This window comes from Anomaloglossus baeobatrachus, chromosome 11 (genome assembly GCF_048569485.1).
Source record: "Anomaloglossus baeobatrachus isolate aAnoBae1 chromosome 11, aAnoBae1.hap1, whole genome shotgun sequence".
NCBI lineage: Eukaryota > Metazoa > Chordata > Amphibia > Anura > Aromobatidae > Anomaloglossus > Anomaloglossus baeobatrachus.
In genome coordinates this window covers 178732452-178756145 of record NC_134363.1, presented here as the reverse complement: position 1 = coordinate 178756145, position 23694 = coordinate 178732452, and the positions used below count along the sequence as shown (strand labels likewise).

The 23694-nt window shown below is 42.8% G+C and overlaps 1 protein-coding gene across 1 annotated transcript; it reads right to left on the bottom strand.

Moving 5' to 3' along the window:
• Positions 1-17099: 17099 nt before the first annotated feature.
• LOC142256307 (indolethylamine N-methyltransferase-like) lies at positions 17100-23250 on the bottom strand. The gene is made up of 3 exons (XM_075327923.1): positions 23078-23250; positions 22159-22366; positions 17100-19783 (listed from the first exon to the last, which is right to left on the bottom strand). Exons 1-3 carry the CDS (start codon positions 23226-23228, stop codon positions 19360-19362), a joined length of 783 nt encoding a protein of 260 aa, XP_075184038.1. The 5' UTR covers positions 23229-23250; the 3' UTR covers positions 17100-19359.
• Between the last annotated feature and the right edge of the window lie 444 nt (positions 23251-23694).

Here is a 23694-nt window from a genome sequence, read left to right as displayed (position 1 = left end):
GGTCGACATGGCCTCTGACTCAGGTATCGACAGGGGGTAAACCCTGCCTTTAGGTGGAATCGAACCTGGGATAAGGTCTATGGCACAGTCATACGGCCTATGGGGTGGAAGAACCTCAGCACCCTGTTTGGAGAACACGTCAGCAAAATCCAGATAGGGTGTAGGTATGGGAGAGAGATCAGTAGATGCAACCGCAATGATCTTAGGTGGTAAGGGAAGACATCGGGACTGACATTTCGAACCCCAACTTATAATGCTGTCAGACTCCCAGTCAATGTGAGGAGCATGAGTCCGAAGCCATGGGAGACCCAGAAGGACATCGTCTATACCCTCAGGCAAAACAAGAAAAGAAATCTCCTCTATGTGACCCTGAGACAGGGAAAGGCGCAATGGAACTGTCCTCAATGTAATGGAGTCAGACAACATAGTTCCATTAACAACACGGACAAGAATAGGCGCCTCTAACATGATAGAGGGAATATTGTGTCCCTTTACAAATCCTGAGGACACAAAAGTCCCGTCAGCTCCGGAATCCACAAAAGCCATAATAGGCCATGTATTCTCAGATAACGAGAGCTGACCTGGGATACAACACTTAGAGGGTGCAGAAGACGTCTCTAGTAACCCCCCTCTAATGGTTACTAGGCCAGGGAGTTTCCCTGACGACTAGGACACTTGTTGGCATAGTGCCCAGCCTGACGACATACTTAACATATAGGAGGACCAGACTTGCGTAGTCTGGAAGACGTATGACCTAACTCCATAGGAGTGGGAGATGTTTCAGATGCTGAGGAAGATGGTAGCGGACCCTCAACAACTGGAATAGCCCGATGCTTAGGGCGTGAGGAAGAGACCTCGAGTCTATGTTCCTTATGGCGTACATCGATCCTCGTTGCTACTGTGATCAAGTCCTCCAGAGAAGCAGGGACCTCACGAGTAGCAAGAGCATCCTTGACATAGCCTGCCAACCCTCTCCAGAAGATAGGAATCAACACCTTCTCTGGCCAATCTAGTTCTGCCACCAGAGTTCTAAAAGCAATGGCATAAGAACTAGTGGATACCGAACCCTGAGATAGATCTAACAGTCTCAGGGCCGCATCATGGGTAACCTGCGGACCCATGAATACTGCCTTAAGAGCATCAAGAAAGTCTTGATGTCTCAGAGTAACCACATCAGAGCGCTCCCATAAGGGAGTCGCCCATTCTAAGGCTTTGTCCTGAAGTAAGGAGATGATAAAGCCTACTCTGGACCTCTCCGTAGAGAAGCGAGAAGAGTTGACCTCTAGGTGTATCTGACACTGACTAATGAAACCACGACATGATCTGGCATCGCCAGAATATCTGTTTGGCAGAGCAAGTCGAGGATCATGTGCAGATGTCACCATGGTCTGAGGTTTATCCTCTATACTCTTGAGCCGTGACTCAAGTACTTGTATGTAACGGTGTAACTGCTGATATTCTGCCATAACTGCCAGACCCTTGGCTCAGTCCTAATGTGACGGGGGGCTGTCTGATAATAATCTAAAGGAGTATCAGACAGTCAGGGTCCACCGTGCAAAGACTCTGCTGCAGACTATGGCAGAGTGCAATACCTCTGTTAACTCACAGAAGGATATAATAAGTAAGTAAAGCAATTCGTCCCTTACTTGGAGGGTGTGTGGAATGATCTCTGTTAATAACCACAGAGACAAAGGCAATGTGTGCGAAATGGCACCTACCTAGGTCCGCTCTTCTAGTGGTGCAAAAGAGACGAACAGCAGCGTAAGCCGCACAAAGCTCCTACCTGCGTTCGCTCCACTAGTGTGCGAGGACACGAACCACTAGATATGGCACCTGCCTAGGTCCGCTCTTCTAGTGGTGCAAAAGAGACGAACAGCAGCGTAAGCCGCACAAAGCTCCTACCTCTGTTCGCTCCCCTAGTGTGCGAGGATACGAACAACTGCCAGACGCAGTATAAGGAACGTTACCCTAGCGGCAACGTCCACCTACGAGTCGAACCACAAGGCCCAGCCAGACCATGTGCCTCAGACACCTGCCTATGTCCGCTCCCCTAAGAGGTAAGGATACGGACAGCAGCCAAAGCTGTAAGGTATAAGAACGCTACCCTGCCGGTAGCACTCACCTAGCATAGACAGAGGAATGCCTAGAGGAACGCGCACAGAGCATCTACTCTTATGCATGAACCAAGAGGACTGAGCGCCATGCGGCATGTGTCAGGGTCTTATATTGACTCTGTGCCTCATCCAAGATGGAGGACACCAGAGCCAATCCGCTGCCAGAACGACAGGAGTGACGTCATGCTGGCCTATCACCGAGCAAGGCATCACAAGCACATGACCAGCGACCAATCGGCATAGAAGGTGTCAGAGACATGTGACCTCGTGTCAGCGATGATGTCACCCGCACATGTGCAATGGCTCCAATATAGGACTTAGTCTCCAGCGCTCGCACATGTGCAGTAGCAAGAAATCTGGACTTAGTCTCCAGCGCTCGCACATGTGCAGTAGCAAGAAATCTGGACATAGTCTCCAGTGCTCGCAGCAACCGTAACAGTCTGCCTATAAATTGCGGAAATGTTGAATCGGCGCCATTTTGTGAATGTGAAACATTAGGGAAGGTGCTGCCGCCGGTGCTTCTACTGGTGCTGCTAGACAATTAGCTTAGCTAGGTATTTAATGCTAGGTAGTTGAGATACATTGGACAGCGACAGCTATAGAATAGGGACGTGCAGTGTAGGGAAAGATGCGTATGTGCCATAAATTGGCACATATCATGATAGAAATAGGGATTGGTACTTGTAGTGTAAAGTTTCCAATGAAGCATCTAAATAAGTATTGCTACGTATTACTGACTGCTCAAAATTATGCAAACATTATTGCTAGTTAGCAGTGCCTGGCCTAAAACATTGCTAGGGAAGTATATAAAAACTGGTTCTTGCCAATTTTAATTGCCTGCTCAAAATTATGCAAATACATTTATAGGTATTGCTAGTTAGTAATGCCTGGCCTAAAAAGTTGGTAGGGAAGTATGTAAAAAGTGGTTCTTGCCAATTTTAAGTGTCTGCTTAAAAATATGCAAACACATTTATATGTATAGCTAGTTAGCAGTGGCTGGCCTATAAAGTTGCTAGGGAAGTATCTAAAAAGGTGTTCTTGCCAATTTTAATTGCCTGCTCATAATTATGCAAACAAAATTTATAGGTATTTCTACTTAGCAGTGCATGGCCTGCCGTAAATTTTTTAGGCAACTTAAGTTGTCCTTGGCAATTTTAATTGCCTGCTCAAAATTCCCCGGGAAACACATTTATGGGTATCGTTAGTTAGCGGGGCCTGGACTGCTGTAAATTTTCTAGGCAACTAGCTAAAAAGTTTGTTCTTGGCAATTTTAATTGCATACTCAAAAATTCTGCAGTGAAACATATTTATAGAGAGAGAGAGACTGAATAAGAACTGGATGTTCGAAACGCGTCCTCTCTGACATGGGCTTGACCACCATAGCATGGACTTTTTAATGATAAGAAAATAAAGGAAGTTTTATTTTAAAAAACAAAATGCCTGGAGTTTTGTGCTGGTGAAATCCTTCAACCAATTTCAATGCACATGGACTGGCTCTCCAAACCTCTTCTCCGTGCACAGCCCAGGATTACTGGCTTCCATCACACAGGTGAGCTGGGCAAAAAACCTCTTTCTACAAACATATTTATAGGTATTGTTATTAGTGCCTGCTGAAAATTTGCTATTAAGCAAGCTAAAAAGGTCTTCTTGTCACTGTTCCGCGTCTACTCCAAATTATGCAATGAAACACATTTTAGGTAGTGGTCCTTTTTAGTGCCTTCACAATATTTCCAACTCAGACAGGAAATAAATAATTTATCTTTTGTGCCAGGTGTCTGACAGGTGTGGGCGTAGGTTTGTGAAACATCTTTTTGAAAGGGGAAGGGTACATCAACCATGAGTGGTAGATTACAACAAGGTTGCCGTGAAAGGGGGAATAGGTGGGGTGTTGGAGGTGTAAGTGTGGGACGTTCTGTTAGTCAAAGGTCTAGTGAGCAAACACTGGCTCATCCTATCCCAAGAGAAATAAGAATAACTTCTATTACTAGACAGCCTACTCCACTAGGTTAGTCACAGCCGCATATTGCTTCAACTTTGCCATGAGGCTGATAAACAGCAGGTGCTGGAGTGGATTTCAAGCACTGCAACAAATGGCCTCTGCCACACACAGTTCATTTCTCAGAGATGCCACCCCAAATTACACTTGTTTGTGCCCACGTCACAAAGGCGAGTCATGGGCGACTCTCAAGAGTTGTTCACACATTCTATCCCATGGGCATCCCATGGGCATCGCAGGTCCACTCCAAAGATTTCCAGACTGATAAGGAGGAAAGCATCTGCACTGATGTCCAAAATCTTTGTGAGTTGGATAATCTAGTTCCTCTTATATTAGCTCACCAGTGGGAGTGGCAGTGGTGGAGCGGGTCAGGAAGGTCACAGGAGGCAGGGTAGGCAATGCTGCGAGATCGGAGGAGGGAGTGTCGTGGCTCAGGAAGGTTGCTGATGCTGCAGGCTCGGAAGCGGGGGTGTTGCGGCTCAACAGGGTCAGTATGCGGAGGGTCTGCAATACTGCAGGCTTGTGGGGTGTCACTGCTTCAGGCGCCATTGATCTGCTGGATGGCTCAGAGGAGGGGGTGTTGTGGCTCAAGAGGGTCAGTGTGCGGAGGGTCGGTGACACTGCAGGCTCATGGGGTGTCACATTGGCGAGCACCATTGAACTTCCAATGGACTGCAGGCTCCATTAAATCGCCGTGAACACGATGGACTTCAAGAAAATGGTTGTGGAGGTGGCACATGCGCAGATTGGCCTCCGTGGCCATTTTCTTGAAGTCTATCGTGTCAACTGCAGGTGATTTAAAGCAACCCGCAGATCAATGGTGCCCGCTGCTGACACACCCCACAAGCCCACAGTATCGCTGGCCCTCCGTATATACATAAACATTGCGTCATCTATTCAAAGAATAGTAAACAGATTACCAGCATACAGGGCCCAGAGCAAGGTAATAGTGCGATATCCCAATGCATCCAATGCGCGTTTCGGAACCAAAGGTTTGTCTAGGTCTGTGTCTTGGGTTGGTCCATTCTTTTTAGATTATTTTTTATTATTTTTGGTTAATGAAGATTACTTTATTTTTGGATTTTTAGCTTGCATTTTTTTTGTGTTAATACTGTGATATTATATGCATTTAGCCTTCCATATTGGTTTTGATATTATACACGTTTATATACATTGGAGATCAAAATTATAGAACAATGTCAGATCACTAGTTTTTTTTCAGAAATAATGTAATCTACATTGATGAACATTTGCAGGTTATTTGTAAGGGGTGCACAATGCTAAAAGAACAGTGTTTTACAAAAAATCCAAAGTTTATCACCACAAACCCTTTATTTTGCCCAAAATGTGATGATCATAATTAGAGAACAGTAATGACTGTAGCACAAAGAAAGATTATAACTACATTTTCTGCAGGTAACAGTCACTGATCAGTAGGACGTGCACCGGCCGTCGCTGTGAATGACTTCAGGACATCTGCGGCCACAGGACATCACTAGTCTCTCACACTGCTCTGGTGGAATTTTGGTCCACTCTTCTTCTAGTCTCTTCCACAGTTCTTTGACTGTTGTGGGTTTCTTGGCCATAAATTTGTCACCAAGGATTTTCCAGAGGTTTTTAATTGGGTTTAGATCAGGACTCCGAGTTGTGGCCATTTCATTGGTTCAAGGAACTGCTTTCCGCATGTTGCTGTGTGACAGGGGGCATTGTACTGAATGAAAATTGCTGGCTGATTGAGTGATGAATGCAAGTAAGGAACCATGTGTTGTGAAGAAGGTTCTGATCCACACTTGCATTCACTTTACCATGTAGCTGTATGAGAGGTCCAACTCCTGCTGCAGAAAACATTCCCCAAACCATGACCCTCCCTCCACTGCCTTTACCGACTTCTTAACACACTTTTGGGTTCAGTCTTTTCACAGTTTGTCGATGAACATAATGTTTCCCATCAGACCCAAATAAATTAAACTTGCCTTCATCACTAAAATGAACTGTGGACACTTTTCCTCTGTCCACCCAACATGCTGTTCACCAAAGGTAAGTTTAGCCTTGTGACTCTTTCTGCTAATGATAGGTTTGGTCACTGAAGAGTCGGCTTTCAGTGCAAATGCTTTTAAACGTTGTGACACTGTATGATGAGACAGATCCTTACCCTGTTTAGTGCTAAACTGCCGAGCAATTCCAGGTACAGTGTTGAAACGATTACCCATTCAGATTTTCTGCACTATCCTGTCCTGTTTTACACTCTGAGGCAGGCTTTACATGCTGCGACATCGCTAGCAATTGCTAGCGATGTCGAGCGCGATAGCACCTGCCCCCGTCGCATGGCCGATATGTGGTGATCGCTGCCGTAGCGAACATTATCCCAACGGCAGCGTCAAATGCACATACCTGCTCTGCAACGTCACTGTGACTGGCGAACCGCCTCCTTTCTAAGGGGGCGGTTCGTTCAGCATCAAAGCGATGTCACAGTAGCGTCACTGAACTGCCGCCCAATAGAAAAGGAGGGGAGGAAATGAGCAGGCGGAACATGACGCCCACCTCCTTCTTTCCTTCTTTTCCGGTGGACGGAGGTAAGGTGATGTTTGTTGTTCCAGCGGCGTCACACATAGCGATGTGTCCTGCCGCAGGAACGATAAACAACATCGTACCTGCAGCAGCACCGATATTATGGAAATGAATGACATGTCAACGAGCAACGATTTTGCACATTTTTGTACTCGTTGATCGTTGCTCATTTGTATTACATGCTGCGATGTCACTACCGGCGCCGGATGTGCATCACTAACGACGTGACCCCGAGGATATATTGGCAGCGATGTTGCAGCATGTAAAGTACCCCTTACACTTGTGTTGTGAAGGTGACCGACTTTCTTGTGGGACTTGAAAGAGTTTGTAATGTAAAGATGAAATATTGTTAAAATCACAGACTTGGAATGACCGACTATTCTTGCTATGCCTGATAGGGTCACCCCTTTAGCCATCATCTGGACAACCTGCTGCTGAAGGGTTTCAGTCACTTTGTAATGGCACACCATTTTAGCACAGTCAGTGCAAACTGGAAAGTTAGGCAGCCAGTTACATAGAGTTTGTCAGATAGTTAAGGAAATTAGCACTAGGTGCCAGATTAACACCAATAACTTGCAGGGATCTGAAAGTATTCTCTAATTTTGATCTGTATTCTTTTTCATTTATCTCATTTACATTTTTATTATGTGTTTTACAATAAATTTAATTTATGAAATAAGCTTAAAATCCTGCGAGTTTCCTCATGACAGGATATAATCATATAGGACGACACAATGACCAAAACATTTAGGAAATTGTGTGTTGTTCTCTAATTTTGGTCTCTAGTGTATATCTTTTAATTAACATTTAGTAAAGTCTACATAACTTTTATCATGATTTTATAGACTCTGCACATTTGTTTTTTGGGTTCTTTATACTTTTTTTGTACATTGGGTTTTATTTTTTTTTGTTTGGCTACTGCTTTTTGGTTTTCCTTACTGGGTCAAATAAATATCAAATTGACGCAGAATTCAATGTGAGCTAAGAACATGCTCCCAGCAAAGTACATTTACATGGGGTTTAAACAAGAAATGAAGTTTGTATGTTACTAAACATTACTGTTAGTGGATGATTAGTTCTCCTGATTATCACGCGCTGTCAATATTTGTTGAAGACAACTTCATTTCACAGAAAAGAGAAATCATGAGGAGTCAGATGGTTTCCTGATGTCTGTTTGTCCATTTGTAATATTTTCGTGAGGTATTTTATAAGCATTTAAAAAAAATAATCCTGGAGGTACACAATTCATATTTCAAGGGATTTCACAGGGTTTTTGTAAATTTAAATCCTTCACCCCCGGGCCATTTATCATTTTTAATTTTTGGTTTTTGCTCCCCTTCTTCCGAGAGCCTAACATTTTCCTTTTTCTGTCAATCTTGCCTTATGAGGCTTTATTTTTTGCGAGGTGAGTTGTACTTTTGAATGAAATCATTACTTTTTTAGTGCACTGGATAACGAGACAAAAATTTCCAAGTGCAGTAAAATTCCAAATAAAGTGCAAGCGCATTATGGTTTTGGGTATATTTTATTCACCATGTTCACTATATGGTAAAACCAACATATCAGTATGATGCCAAAGGTCGGTACGGGTTTGTAGACACCAAACATGTATAGGTTTACTTTTATCTAAGGGGTTAAAAAAAATTCAAAAATTTGTCCAAAAAACACCATTTTCTGATACCCGTAGCGTTCTCATTTTTTGGAATATGGAGCTCATTGATGGCTTATTTTTTGCCATCCACCCGCACCTGTTGGCGGGCCATGACTGCTGTTTAAATCAGCAGACATGTGCAGGGATAACCATTGGCTCACCGAAGATAGATAGATAGATAGATAGATAGATAAATAGATAGAAAGATCAATTTAACCAAAAATCCAAAAATGACAAATGTATTCTAGGAGTGGCATCTTTATTGACTACCTTGAAAAATTATATTTGCAAGTTTTCTAAGCATCAAGGCTCCTTCATGAGGCTGATTTACAAATGAATTAATTAGACAAACGCACAATATTTAAGAGATGTTACAACACGACATTTGTGCATGGGAAAGATGGGGTGATGTCTCCTAAAGATAAGCAAAGGAAATCAAATTAAGGTTTTTATTACACATGGAGATGTGGTGAAAGTGATGTCTTAGTGATCTGGAGTCCCTCCAGTAGAGGTGTGACGTGTGTCCATGGAGTTGGTCATAAATCCAGATGTTAGATTGAGTCCTTTTGTTGAAGAATTGAACATCCTTATCAGTTTGAATGCCCAGATCTTTCTCTCTCTGTCACCCTTAAAATACCTTCAGAATTAAGACTTTTAATTCTGCCATACTTTGTCCTGGTCCCGAGAAACGTTTTCCCACAGGCGGAAAGTTGGTAGAGACATTCCCCAATAGACTTCCAGCAGTAACTGCAAGTTAGGTGATCCTCAGGGGCTGAATACAAATGCACATCTCAACTTGCAGATTTATATTTTTTAAAGATTTAAAAAACATGTATCATTGCCTTTACACTTTGCAAAGCGTTGCTATGTCAAATAAAATCCCAATAAAATACAAATAAATCTGTGGGTGTAAAGTGAAAAATTGTGTAAAAGATTCATTAATGTTCTCCACTGCGCAAATGTACTAACTTTTTTATATATATAAAAAAAAAATTAACAAAAATTTTCTTTAATTTGGCTACTTTGCCTGTTCACTTCAGATACTATTTTGGGGACACACCTCTTTTGTATTCATTATTTTTCACTTATATATGTCACTGTTCTGATTTGTGGTGCATCTTTTGTGCTTTGACATTCTGTTATGCTCTCCTGCAGAGCCGGTGTTCACCGGTATTTACCTGTTGCTTTGCGCAGAGCATTTTGCCTTGATGCTCTGCCATCCTGCACTCCTCTGGACAGGTTGCTTCCCCGTATCGGGTTGTATGCTGGTGCAGGGAGAGGCTTGCTCATATGCTCCACATTTCAGGTGATTATTCTGTTTTATTAGGAGTAGAGATGAGCGAACCGGTCCCGGTTCGGCTCGAGGCGGTTCGCCGAACGGGGGGTCTGGCTCGAGTTCGGCTCGTCGAACGTTCGACGAACCGAACTAGAACCAATAGGCTATAATGGGAGGCAATCACAAACACATAAAAATGCATTATAAATGTACACAAACAGTTAATAAACATTGCCATAACACTTACCGGTCCTCGCGATCCCTTCTGCACTCTGTCTCCTGCCGCTATTCCATCCGATGATCGCTGAATCCTCCCGGTGACCTGCACTGCCAGCAGAGAAGCAGGACCTATCGTGACGTCAAAATAGCCATGTGACCAGTCACGTGGCTATTATCTCATTGGCTACAGACTGGTCACATGACTATGACACGTCATGTAGGACCTGCGAGTGCATCTCTCCGGTACACGGTGCACATATGTGTATCGCCGTGTACCGGCGACATGCTCTAGCACACGGTCGACTCCCCGTTCCGTTAGGGACCGGCTGACACAGCCGGTCATTAACGGAGATCACCGTTGCCATAGCAACGCAGTTAGCGGTGACGTCACCGCTAACCGCGGCTCCGGGAGCACCGTTGCTATGGTAACGCGTCTGTCAGCGTTACCGCTGTTACCGCTAGCAGCCAGCAGTGATCACTCACGGAGTGAAGGCTGCACGCTGCTTCCCGATTGTAGTGAGCATTGTAGTTAGGATGGAGGTTCCCCAGCCCCAAGTGATGCCCCTCACTACAATCGTCACTACTACTACACTAGAAAGAAAGAAGACAGAAGAGCAGGATCGTGGAGGGCTGACAGGGGTAATAAAGATGGAGTCTCTAATGTGTCTGTGTATTTATTTCTATTAAAGTATTTTTTCTCTGTGTGGTGTCTTTTTTTAACCCTTTATTGGAGATTCTTAATGGCCGGGTCAAACGTGCCTGACATTAAGAATCTCTGGCTTAATACTGGCTGGTAAAACAAAGCCAGTATTAACTCATGATTACCCAACAAGCCACCCGGCTCCAGGGCTGTTGGAAGAGTTGGATACAGCGCCAGATGATGGCGCTTCTATGAGAGCGCCATTTTCTGGGACGGCTGCGGACTGAAATCCGCAGCAGAGGCGCCCACAAACCTCGGGCTAACCTGTGCTGCGGATTCCAATCCCCAGCTGCCTAGTTGTACCCGGCTGGACACAAAAATAGGGCGAAGCCCACGTCATTTGTTTTTTAATTATTTCATGAAATAAGTGAAATAATTAAAAAAAAACGGGCTTCCCTATATTTTTGGTTCCCAGCCGGGTACAAATAGGCAACTGGGGGTTGGAGGCAGCCCGTGGCTGCCAGCTGTACCTGGCTAGCATACAAAAATATGGCGAAGCCCACGTCATTTTTTTGGTGGGCAAAAAACTTCTGCATGCAGTCCTGGATGGAGTATGCTGAGCCTTGTAGTTCTGCAGCTGCTGTCTGCTCTTCTCCATACAGACAGACAGCAGCTGCAGAACTACAAGGCTCAGCATACTCCATCCAGGACTGTATGCAGAAGTTTTTTGCCCCCTGAAAAAATTATGTGGCTTCGCCATATTTTTGTATGCTAGCCAGGTACAGCAGGCAGGTACGGCTGCCCCCAACCCCCAGTTGCCTATTTGTACCCGGCTGGGAACCAAAAATAAAGGGAAGCCCTTTTTTTATTATTTCATGAATTTCATGAAATAATTAGAAAACAAATGACGTAGGCTTTGCCCCATTTTTGTGTCCAGCCAGGTACAACTAGGCAGCTGGGGATTGGAATCCGCAGCACAGGTTGGCCTGAGCTTTCTGGGCCCCACTGCTGCGATTTGCAGTCTGCAGCCGCCTCAGAAAATGGCATTTTCATAGAAGCGCCATCTTCTGGCGCTGTATCCAACTCTTCCAGCACCTGCCTGCTATACCTGGCTAGCATACAAAAATATGGCGAAGCTCACGTCCTTTTTTTGTAGCTTTTTGGCAAAAAAAAAAAAAAATGCTTCCCTGGATTTTCCATTGCCAGTGAAGGTAACACCAAGCAGTGGGGGTTAGCAGCCAGTAGCTGCTTGGATTACCCTTAGCTAGCAATACAAAAAATGCAGTGGGAGCTAACATATATTTTTTTTAATTATTTATTTAAATAACTAAAAATAAAATGGGCTTCCCTGTATTTTGATTGCTGGACATCACAGTGCTGTAAAAATAAATCTTTAAAAAAATGACGTAGCGCTCCGCGGTATTTTTGATTCTCAGCGCAGATAAAGCAGACAGCTATGGGTTGCCACCCCCATCTGCCTGCCGTTACCTTGGTTGGCAATCAAAATACAGGGAAGCCCATTAATTTTTTCTATTTAAAAAATAGTTAAAAAAAAAAAATTACGTTGGGTCCCCCCATTTTTGATAGCCAGCTAGGGTAAAGCAGACGGCTGTAGCCTGAAAACCACAGCTGGCAGCTTTACCGTGGTTGGGGATCCAATGTGGAGGTCCCCTCAGGCTCTTTTTTATAATTATTTTATAAATATTAATAATTACACAATAAAAGTAGGGGACCCCCCAAATTGGATCACCAGCCAAGGTAAAGCGGACAGCTGTGGTCTGGTATTCTCAGGGTGGGAAGGTCCATAGTTATTGGGCCTTCACAGCCTAAAAATAGCAGGCCGCAGGCACCCCAGACGTGGCGCATCCACTAGATGCGCCAATCCTGGCGCTTCACCCCAGCTCATCCCGTGCCCTGGTGCAGTGGCAAACGGGGTAATAAATCGGGTTGATACTAGCTGTAAAGTCACCTGAGATCAAGCCCAGCAGTTTGTGATGTCATGGCGTCTATTAGATACCCAACATCATAAACTGTCAGTACTAACAAAAACAAAAAATCGACAAAAGAAATTTATTTGAAAAAACAGTCCCCAAAACATTTCCTCTTTCACCAATTTATTGTAAGAAAAAAAATAAAGGGGTCCCACGACGACTCTGGACCGTCTAGAATATGGGGGGGAGACACTCAGGGAACGTATCCCCCATTTTCTAGGAGTGCGGACCCTTCATGTGAGGAGTGTGGGTGCAATGAATCTGCACTCACTCTCCCCGGGTCCACAGCAGCAGAGTCCATGTCGTAATGGTTGCTACCAAAGCTGCAATGCCCTGCTCATGAGGTAAGGGCATGCCTAATCAGGAGAACTACTGTAGAGGAAGCTCTGCTCACTGGTATATAGGTGCTCAGAGGTAATAATAGATAAAATTAGTGAGTAACCTCGGCACTCTATATCTCCCAGACTAAGTCAGTAAGTCACAATGGATAGTAATGCAAAATCACTCTTTATTGGTCCGTATTAAGAAAATTTTTTTTTCATAAGCATATATGTTTTTGTCCAAAACAAGTTACAAATGACGTTTCGGCCTGAGCCTTCGTCAGATTGGACTTATCTGCATGTAATCATGAAAAATGACAATAATCAGTATCACATAAGAGTGAGAGAACAATAACATAAACTCGAACAATGTAGAGGTACAATTGGGATGCAGCAAAAAAATTGCAACACAGCAAGAAATGAAACACATGATACAAATGTCATAATACAGTACAAGGACAATATAGTAATGACAAATATGGGGTCAGAGTAGACTTAGACAGCTCTGGTACGAAAGAGATGTCAATCATAAAGTAACATGTGCAGTAGGTGTAGAGCTACACTATGCATGGCAGAGCTAATGGGTAGACCGACCATAGAAAAAGTAGAGAAAAAGTGGAGAAAAAGTGGAGAATAAGTGGAACATAAGAGGAGAAAAAGTGGAGAAAAAGTGGAGAAAAAAGTGGAGAAAAAGTGGAGAAAAAGTGGAGAAAAAGTGGAGAAAAAGTGGAGATTAAGAGGAGAAAAAGTGGAGAAAAAAGTGGAGAAAAAAGTGGAGAAAAAGTGGAGCATAAGAGGAGAAAAAGTGGAGAAAAAGTGGAGAAAAAAGTGGAGAAAAAGTGGAGCATAAGAGGAGAAAAAGTGGAGATTAAGAGGAGAAAAAGTGGAGAAAAAGTGGAGAAAAAGTGGAGAAAAAGTGGAGCATAAGAGGAGAAAAAGTGGAGAAAAAAGTGAAGAAAAAGTGGAGAAAAAGTGGAGCATAAGAGGAGAAAAAGTGGAGAAAAAGTGGAGAAAAAGTGGAGAAAAAGTGGAGCATAAGAGGAGAAAAAGTGGAGAAAAAGTGGAGAAAAAGTGGAGAATAAGTGGAACATAAGAGGAGAAAAAGTGGAGAAAAAGTGGAGAAAAAGTGGAGAATAAGTGGAACATAAGAGGAGAAAAAGTGGAGAAAAAGTGGAGAAAAAAGTGGAGAAAAAGTGGAGAAAAAGTGGAGAAAAAGTGGAGAAAAAGTGGAGATTAAGAGGAGAAAAAGTGGAGAAAAAAGTGGAGAAAAAAGTGGAGAAAAAGTGGAGCATAAGAGGAGAAAAAGTGGAGAAAAAGTGGACAAAAAAGTGGAGAAAAAGTGGAGAAAAAGTGGAGAAAAAGTGGAGATTAAGAGGAGAAAAAGTGGAGAAAAAGTGGACAAAAAAGTGGAGAAAAAGTGGAGAAAAAGTGGAGAAAAAGTGGAGATTAAGAGGAGAAAAAGTGGAGAAAAAAGTGGAGAAAAAAGTGGAGAAAAAGTGGAGCATAAGAGGAGAAAAAGTGGAGAAAAAGTGGAGAAAAAAGTGGAGAAAAAGTGGAGCATAAGAGGAGAAAAAGTGGAGAAAAAGTGGAGAAAAAAGTGGAGAAAAAGTGGAGCATAAGAGGAGAAAAAGTGGAGATTAAGAGGAGAAAAAGTGGAGAAAAAGTGGAGAAAAAGTGGAGAAAAAGTGGAGCATAAGAGGAGAAAAAGTGGAGAAAAAGTGGAGAAAAAGTGGAGAAAAAGTGGAGCATAAGAGGAGAAAAAGTGGAGAAAAAAGTGGAGAAAACGTGGAGAAAAAGTGGAGAAAAAGTGGAGAAAAAGTGGAGAAAAAGTGGAGCATAAGAGGAGAAAAAGTGGAGAAAAAAGTGGAGAGAACGTGGAGAAAAAGTGGAGAAAAAGTGGAGAAAAAGTGGAGAGAACGTGGAGAAAAAGTGGAGAAAAAGTGGAGCATAAGAGGAGAAAAAGTGGAGAAAAAGTGGAGAAAAAGTGGAGAAAAAGTGGAGCATAAGAGGAGAAAAAGTGGAGAAAAAAGTGGAGAAAACGTGGAGAAAAAGTGGAGAAAAAGTGGAGAAAAAGTGGAGAAAAAGTGGAGCATAAGAGGAGAAAAAGTGGAGAAAAAGTGGAGAAAAAGTGGAGCATAAGAGGAGAAAAAGTGGAGAAAAAAGTGGAGAAAAAGTGGAGAAAAAGTGGAGAAAAAGTGGAGCATAAGAGGAGAAAAAGTGGAGAAAAAGTGGAGAAAAAGTGGAGAAAAAGTGGAGCATAAGAGGAGAAAAAGTGGAGAAAAAAGTGGAGAAAACGTGGAGAAAAAGTGGAGAAAAAGTGGAGAAAAAGTGGAGAAAAAGTGGAGCATAAGAGGAGAAAAAGTGGAGAAAAAGTGGAGAAAAAGTGGAGCATAAGAGGAGAAAAAGTGGAGAAAAAAGTGGAGAGAACGTGGAGAAAAAGTGGAGAAAAAGTGGAGCATAAGAGGAGAAAAAGTGGAGAAAAAGTGGAGAAAAAGTGGAGCATAAGAGGAGAAAAAGTGGAGAAAAAAGTGGAGAAAAAGTGGAGAAAAAGTGGAGAAAAAGTGGAGCATAAGAGGAGAAAAAGTGGAGATTAAGAGGAGAAAAAGTGGAGAAAAAGTGGAGAAAAAGTGGAGAAAAAGTGGAGAAAAAGTGGAGAAAAAGTGGAGAAAAAAATGGAGAAAAAGTGGAGAAAAAGTGGAGAGAAAGTGGAGAAAAAAATGGAGAAAAAGTGGAACACCCTTTGGTACCTTTCATGTGGCACTAAGGGGTGCTTAGCTTTGTATTTAGCCAAAAAAATGAAAAAAAAATGACATAGGGTTCCCCCTAGTTTTGTAGCCAGCTAGGGTAAAGCAGACGGCTGCAGCCTGCAGACCACAGCTGGCAACCTCACCTTGGCTGGTAATCCAAAACTGAGGGCACCCCACGCTGTTATTTTAAATTAAATAAATAATTAAAAAAAAAAACACGTAGGGGTCCCCCAAAATTGGATCACCAGCCAAGGTAAAGCAGACAGCTGGGGCCTGATATTCTCAGACTAGGGAGGTCCATGGTTATTGGAATCTCCCCAGCCTAAAAATAGCAGGCCGCAGCCGCCCCAGAAGTGGCGCATCCATTAGATGCGCCAATCCTGGTGCTTCGCCCCAGCTCATCCCGCGCCCTGGTGCGGTGGCAAACGGGGTAATATTTGGGGTTAATACCAGATGTGTAATGTCACCTGGCATCAAGCCCTGGGGTTGGTGAGGTCAGGCGTCTATCAGATACCCGACATCACCAACCCAGTCAGTAATAAAAAAAAATAGACGACAAACACATTTTTATTTGAAAAAACACTCCCCAAAACATTCCCTCTTTAACCAATTTATTAGATTGAAAAACAAATCCAGGTCTGGTGTAATCCAAGGGGTTGCCATGACGATCCACACTGTCCCAGTCAATGAAGAGCAGGATGTTCCCCATTGACTGGGAGAGCAGTGCAGTGACCTGAGCTAACATCAATGGGTCAGCCCAGGTCACTGCAGGGGGGTGACAAGTGCTGCTGTCAGCGAGGTACATTACCTGCGCTGATCTCCAGCACACTGACAGCCCCTGTCACTGAGGTCAATGACCGGCGCCTTCACAGCAAGTATCGCGAGAGGTCCGTGACGTCACCGCTAGTCAGTCTCGGGTCGGAAGCGATAGGTGATGTGACAAGCGGCGGCCATGGAGGACAGTGACAGCGCTGAGGTCGGGATGGCGGGACTTCATCACCGCAGGTAAGCCGAGCGAGCGAGCGAGCGAGCGAGCGGCGGGCGGGCGGGGGGGGGATGGGGGGGATGGGGGGGGGTGGGGGGGGGGATGTGTGTGTGTGTGTGTGTTTGTGTATGTATGTGTACATGCCGCGGGCAGGAGGGGGCGGAGCGAGCTGAGCGGGAAAGTGTGGGCTTCCTGCACGTAACTAAGATAAACATCGGGTTACTAACCAAAGCGCTTTGCTTGGATACCCGATGTTTATCTTGGTTACCAGCTTGTGGCAGGCTGCCAGCGATGGCTCCTGCACACTGTAGCTGTAAAAAGCCCTGCTTTTTGCTGCTAGAACCGTTCTCGAACGTATCTAGAACTATCGAGCTTTTGCAAAAAGCTCGAGTTCTAGTTCGATCTAGAACATGCCCCAAAATCACTCGAGCCGCGAACTGGAGAACCACGAACCACGAACCGCGCTCAACTCTAATTAGGAGCGTGCTCGGCTGGAGCAATGCCAGTCATATTTCCTGTTCTGCAGTAAGAGCTTGGCTTCTGTTGTGTCTTGTTATCGGATCTCGGCTACTCAAACCTGGACTGTTATTGAGTCTGCTCTGCCCGCCCCCCTAGACCTTGTTGTTACCTTCTGGCTTCTGACCTCAGATCTTCTCATGACCACGTCCCCACCTGCTCCTTGCATCTCATACATATTCTCCTGGTGTCCTCACCCTCGGCCTGTATCTTGACCTTGCTTCTGCCTGCTCCCTGTGTTTTGATGTGTCCTCTTGGTTAATGATCCTGGCTAGTCTGACTTTCTCTCTGCTCTCTCAGTATACTAGTGTTTCCAGTGCCATCTGGTTACTAACTTCATACTACATCACATAGTAACACACTACTCCATAGTGCCAAGCATTACAATATACCTATTTACTTATTTATTCACGGGGTTTATGCATCGAAGATACACTAATTATTATATTTGTCAATTTTATAATATTTTTTAATGGGCATCTACATATCCCTTACTAATGTATCCATACCTGGGACATTTTTGCTATTTTATTATTATACTAGCTGTACTACCCGGCTTCGCCCGGGTTAATAACTGTTGTTAACAAAATAGAATTTATTAACAAAAATTTATTCTGCACACAAAAACCACAAAACAAATAGATAGAAATGTAATTATTAAAAGGCAAAAACTAAGCTAATAGAAGCATTTCACAACATATATTTCAACTCCACAGATATTCCACACAGATGTAACTATATTGGCCAAGTAATGTGCTCCGTCTGTCTCTTTCCAGGTCTGTGTCTTTCCCCGTCTGACTCTTTTTTTGTCTGTCTCTATCTCTCTCTATTTCTTTCCCCATCCGTCTCTTTCCCAGGTCTGTCTCTTTCCCCGTCTTTATCCCCGTCTCTTTATCTGTGTCTTTTCCTGTCTGTCTCTTTCCCTGTCTGCCTGTCTCTGTCTGTCTCTTCCCTTGTCAGTCTCTATTTCTCTGTCTCTTTCCTCATCTGTCTCTATCAAGGTCTGTGTCTTTCCCCATCTATCTTTGTCTGTCTCTCTGGCTGTCTCCTCCTTCCCTGTCTGCCTGTCTCTGTCCCTGTCTGCATGTCTGTCTGTCTCTTTTCCCATCTGTCTGTTTCCCCATCTGTCTCTTTCCAGGTCTGTCTCTTTCTAGGTCTGTCTCTTTCCAGGTCAGTCTCTTTCCAGGACCTTCTCTGTCTGTCTCTTTTCCCATTTCTGTCTCTGTCTATCTCTTTCCCTATCTGTCTCTGTCTCTTTCATCGTCTGTCTCTGTCTGTCTCTTTAACCGTCTGTCTCTGTCTGTATCTTTAACCGTCTGTCTCTGTCTGTCTCTGTCACTGTTTGTCTCTGTCTGTCTCTTTCCCTGTCTGTCTCTATCTCTCTGTCTCTTTCCCTGTCTGTCTCTCTGTCTGTCTGTCTCTTTGTCTGTCTCTCTGTCTGTCTGTCTGTCTCTGTCTGTCTCTCTCTATCCGTCTCCCCATCGACATCTTATTACCTCACATATAAGCTTCTTATACTATAAATGTCTTTTCTTCCCATAGCAACCAATCACAGCTCCTACTAATAACCTGTAGTTCCAGGCTCCATTTACTTTAATGGAGGCATGTTTTTTGGAGAGTAACTGTAAAGCGCGGGGTTAAATTACACAGATACACTTTTCGTTTCACTTTTTCCCCATTATGTAGATAGGGGCAAAATTGATTGGTAAATTGGAACGCGCGAGGTTAAAATTTCGCCTCACAAGATAGCCTATGACGCTCTCGGGGTCCAGACATGTGGGTGTGCAAAATTTTGAGGCTGTAGCTGCGACGGTGCAGATTCCAATCCCGGACATACACACACACACACACATACATACACACATTCAGCTTTATATATTAGATGATTATGTAATTTTACTATTGTACTTTTTATGTTATATGTTACTTTAATATTAAATGATTTGAGAGATATCTTTGTACCCATATCTGTATATTCAATTTTTTTCACATTTTTTTTCTTCAGTAACAATCTATAATTTTATTTGTGTGGTCATCTTCTTTTTAGGTTTCTATGTTTTTTTTGGCTATCATTTGACTATATTTTGCTTACAGCTAATTTGTTGGTCCTAGTCACACTCCACTGACCCATTGGTTAGCCACCATTGTTATAGGTTTTTTAATTATAGAATAGTAACATGCAAATGATACAAGTTACAAAAATTACACAAATTAAAGAAATGATCATGATTCTCAGCATGAAGCCTTGATTTAAATATTAGATTGTCTTTTAAAGCCTTACGCATACAACTTCATATATGTATTACATTTTAGGATTTTTGTTACAGTAATTAGACTTATTTCTCTTTGTGGGCTGAAACGAATATGATGGCCTTATAGTCAGTAAGGTCACTCACATTCGTTCTCTTCTTAACCTTGCAATTATCAATTACAAATCCCGCATCAACCAGAGCTTTCCTGACAAAATCCTCATCATGATTGAAAAAATAAATCTTTTCTTTCCCAATTGTTGCATACGTTCCCTCTAAACATGCAAACAACATAATGTGTCCTCCAGGTTTCAGTAACTTTGAGAACTTCTTGAGATATCTCATGTAATCTTCTTGATCTCTGGAAATCAAATCTAGAAGCAAGGCACTGGTCATACAATCCGCAAGTGGTAAGACGATCGGATCCATGATATCTTCTTTATGAAGATCACATTTCAAAACATGTTCAAGGGCTGATTTCACTTTTCCTTCATGGTCTTGCATTGCATCACTATAAAAGATGTGAAAAAATGAACAAACAGATTGTTCTACTTATCGAATTGAATAGGACGGGTTTATTCCTAAAGTTTAGCACTAGATAAAGGACTATAATACCACCAAGACTAAACTATTACCTTCCATAGACAGTGGATTTAGACATACATATACTGTATACATATTTAATTTGTCTACTTTAGATACTATACACCTCACCACCATACTCTCTGCTGTTGCCACAGATCTATTTCCGATTGTGACGCTACATGTAGCAACTTCGCAATCTAGCATTTTTGGTTTCCATAAATCCCATTTCAGTTTAGTTCAAGGGGAAGATCATCAATATTTAAAATACACATAAAATGAAAAAAATATATATGTTAAAAAAAAACAATAAAAGGTTAAGGTTTTGCAACTGTTTGACTAGTCGCAGTTAACAATCATAGGCACAACTATATTAGTATTGTCTATTGACTTAAATTACTGTCCGTGGGTTTACCTATATAGCACCTCCTTTATTTAAGGATAAGGATTTTTGATAAGGGTGGGAGATGTTTAAACCAAACATATGTCCCCTTTTCCTCTCTACCCACCTATCATAAAATTACATTTTGGCAGCCGTACACTACATTCACCACATCCCGATACTGAGGTCTGTTGCAGCATTTTTTTGTGCTCATAGCTTTCAGGCATTTGTTTTTATGTGGTTCTTTTTAGCTAGGGAGACTTCATGTGTGTTAAACTAAAATTTGTAAATATATTGTTATAGTAAATTGTTACGTCACCACCGGAGTTCGCTCCAGCGACTTCTGCTCCTATCGTCAGGCGACGCCGTGTTCCTGCCGTGGATGGTGCTGGTGATGGGAGAGTAGTAGATGCCAGCGGCACCGGTGGGCGCAGGCTCTGATCATCCACTGGACTGGGTTATCTTGGGATCTGCAGTACCACTGGCTGACTGTGGGTGGCATGTGTCTTCCAGCTGAAGTTGCCAGCATTCAGCTACAGCCAATGGGAAGACACCACACCCTTCTTAGTTCCCATCCTCTCTGCTGACCATTGCCAGAGATAGTTCTGATTTCCTGGCTCCTGGTCTGCCCTATTCTGTTTTGTGATTCCTGTGTGCTGACTTCTGCATGTTTCCTGACTACCCTTCTGCCTGCTGTTTTTGTACCTCGCTGCCCGATCCGGATTTGACCTCTGCTACGTTTTCTGATTACGTCCTTAGCTGCCGATTCTGTTCCTGTTCTGATATTCCTGGTTTGACCCTGCCTGACGACTACTCTCATCGGGCTGCAGCCTTCCTCAGGTAGTGATCTCCAGGGCCCTGTGTAATTCCAAATCCCTGTATAGGGGTTAAAGGGTTTCAGGGTTCTGGGGGTCCTGCATGGTGAATGGCTTCCCTCTAGCCTGTCCATTACATCCCATCTGAGTCTGTTGATCCAGGCAGGCGTTACATAAATGGAGGAAATATTTCAGGTTTGGTTTGCCAAAACTGTTTAACCTCTTCACAACCTATGACGTACTGGTACTTGATAGGTCATGTCCCTAAATTCGATGCAGGCTCACACACCAAGTCTCATCTTTCCCTGCTCACAACAGCTGATTTGATCAGTCTACAATAGCCTCTAACAGATGCGGGAGGATTGGAGATCCACCCAAGGTTAATAACAAGTTAAATCCCATCATCAATCTCTGAAAGCAGATACAAGAGGCAGACAAGACTGACAAGACGGGACTGAAGCAATCACACAGGAAACAGAACTGGAGACTGACAGGATGGGATACAAACTAGAGTACTGATAGAAATAGTAACCCTAGGAACCTAGTTGTTCAGGCACCTCCCTACAGGGGAACGTGCCTTAAGTAATCTGTGCCTCCCAGTTATAAGCTGGGGAACACGTTCAGTGTGTGTGTGCAGCCCTTTTAAGAGGCCGGAGTCTGCGTGCCCTTAGGTTGCTGCTAGTTGACCTGCATAATGTGCAAAGGTCCTGGAGCATGGAGTCCAGAGAAAGAGCAGGAGATCGAGCTGGCCGGCCACAGCGATGAGTAGCTCAGCCTAACAGTGCATTGACACCGACGTTACAGCCTACCAATTTACACTACAGTTATTAAGTTTAGTAGCCCCTAGCTTGTTGGGTAACTGACCTAGCATTTGGTAATTGCAGAATCCTGCTCACCTCTTTTTTTGATTTTAGAAATAAAAATTTCACTGCGATAAGTATATGACGGAAAATACATCCCAAATATTTCTATAAAGAGCCCCTCCCTTGTTCTAGACAAGGCTTGTGCCTTCTGTGTCTACTTATAAATACAGCTCTTTTCACATCCTTATTGTAAAGGCAACCATGACAATGACTGGATTTTCCTAAATTTTGGTAATCAACTTACGTGCATCCTTTTAGGTCAACATGAAGTTGTGTGACATGGCTCCAATCAAACGCTCCTGTACGTCCATCCACCCATCTTTTGAGCTCCAAGATACATCTGTCTCTGACCCTCAGCACTATGATGTGTTTGAAAAACTCACAGGCCCCAAATAAATGATGAACGAGGCCACCAACACTTAGATCAATTAAGATGTCTCCTTTAAGATGACCTGTATAAAAATATATATATATTAAAAAATGATAAATTACATTTCTTAACATGGAAGGGTAATGAGGAAAGATTACAACATAATCATTCCAATGTAATCCATTGATGGAGTAGAAATGTACAAATGTAAACACGCTGACCTGCTTGAACAGAAGCTGTGCTACACGGGGGGCTAGCTATTGGACCCCCCACCAATCTAATATTGATTATCTATTCTAAGGATAGGTCATTTAAGAATGTCTGGCCCACAAGCCCTTTATAACCAGATCCAGCACAGCTCGAATAGCTATTCCTATAGTAGACATTCATGGATCACACAGGTGGTTGCACCTACAGAATTAGGTAAGCTGCTAAAAAAGTGACTGAAAGTTATAAAAACAGCACATATTTACACACTAATCTACTGCATTTCCTTATCTCGGAAGTTACCGAAACAACTCAGCATGTGTTCTATTTCTGTTAATAAGCAGAAACTAGTGAATTATAAATTGTTATAAAACAACAGAATCAAAACAAAATCATCCAAAATAGAATTGTTAGATTTACACTTTATCATCATCAACATGATTTCCGGAGATCAGAAAATTACAACGCGAAAACAATCATTCTGCCCTCACAGAAACCCAATATTTTCAACATATTCAATACCCAATTTATATTTTGTTATCTAAGGTGGTTACCAATAGAGAGCTAGAAATGTTATGATACATACCTTCTTTGAAAGTTTTTATAAGACTTTCAGTTGGAAATATTATGGAGTCTTCTCCAAAGACCATTTCGTCTTTACCTGAAAAATATTGCTCCAGAGCTCCTCTGGAGTCAATGCCATCAACATGGTAGAGCGTATAAGTGCCGGGATCCATCGTCTAGTCTTGTATCACAGATGGAGGGACTTCTTCTACATCGGTGCTCAAGATCTTTATATAATCACCAGGAATAAATTTACAAAGAGAGTAGTAATTACTTACTGGATCATGAGGTTTCATCATCATGAGTCAGTCATCGGAGCAAACATTCGCTTTATGATTTAATGATCTTTATATGGAAAAAAATGTTTGCCATTCTGCAATTTATTTTTAATAAGGGAGTATGAACACAAATAAAGCAGGTATTGAAGAAATTATTCTAAGTTGCACTGTCTTGGACACTGGCAATGGAATATGTAATATGTTTTAGTGTAACTAGATAAGTCAGCACATGTAAATAATAGAGATGAGTGAATCTGCTGAAATTCAAATTATTCACCAAATTCCCCAGTATCCGGCACATAAAAATAGTGGTAGAAAGCATAGGGGATATGGAGCAAGTGCTTCATATTTAGGTAGTCTC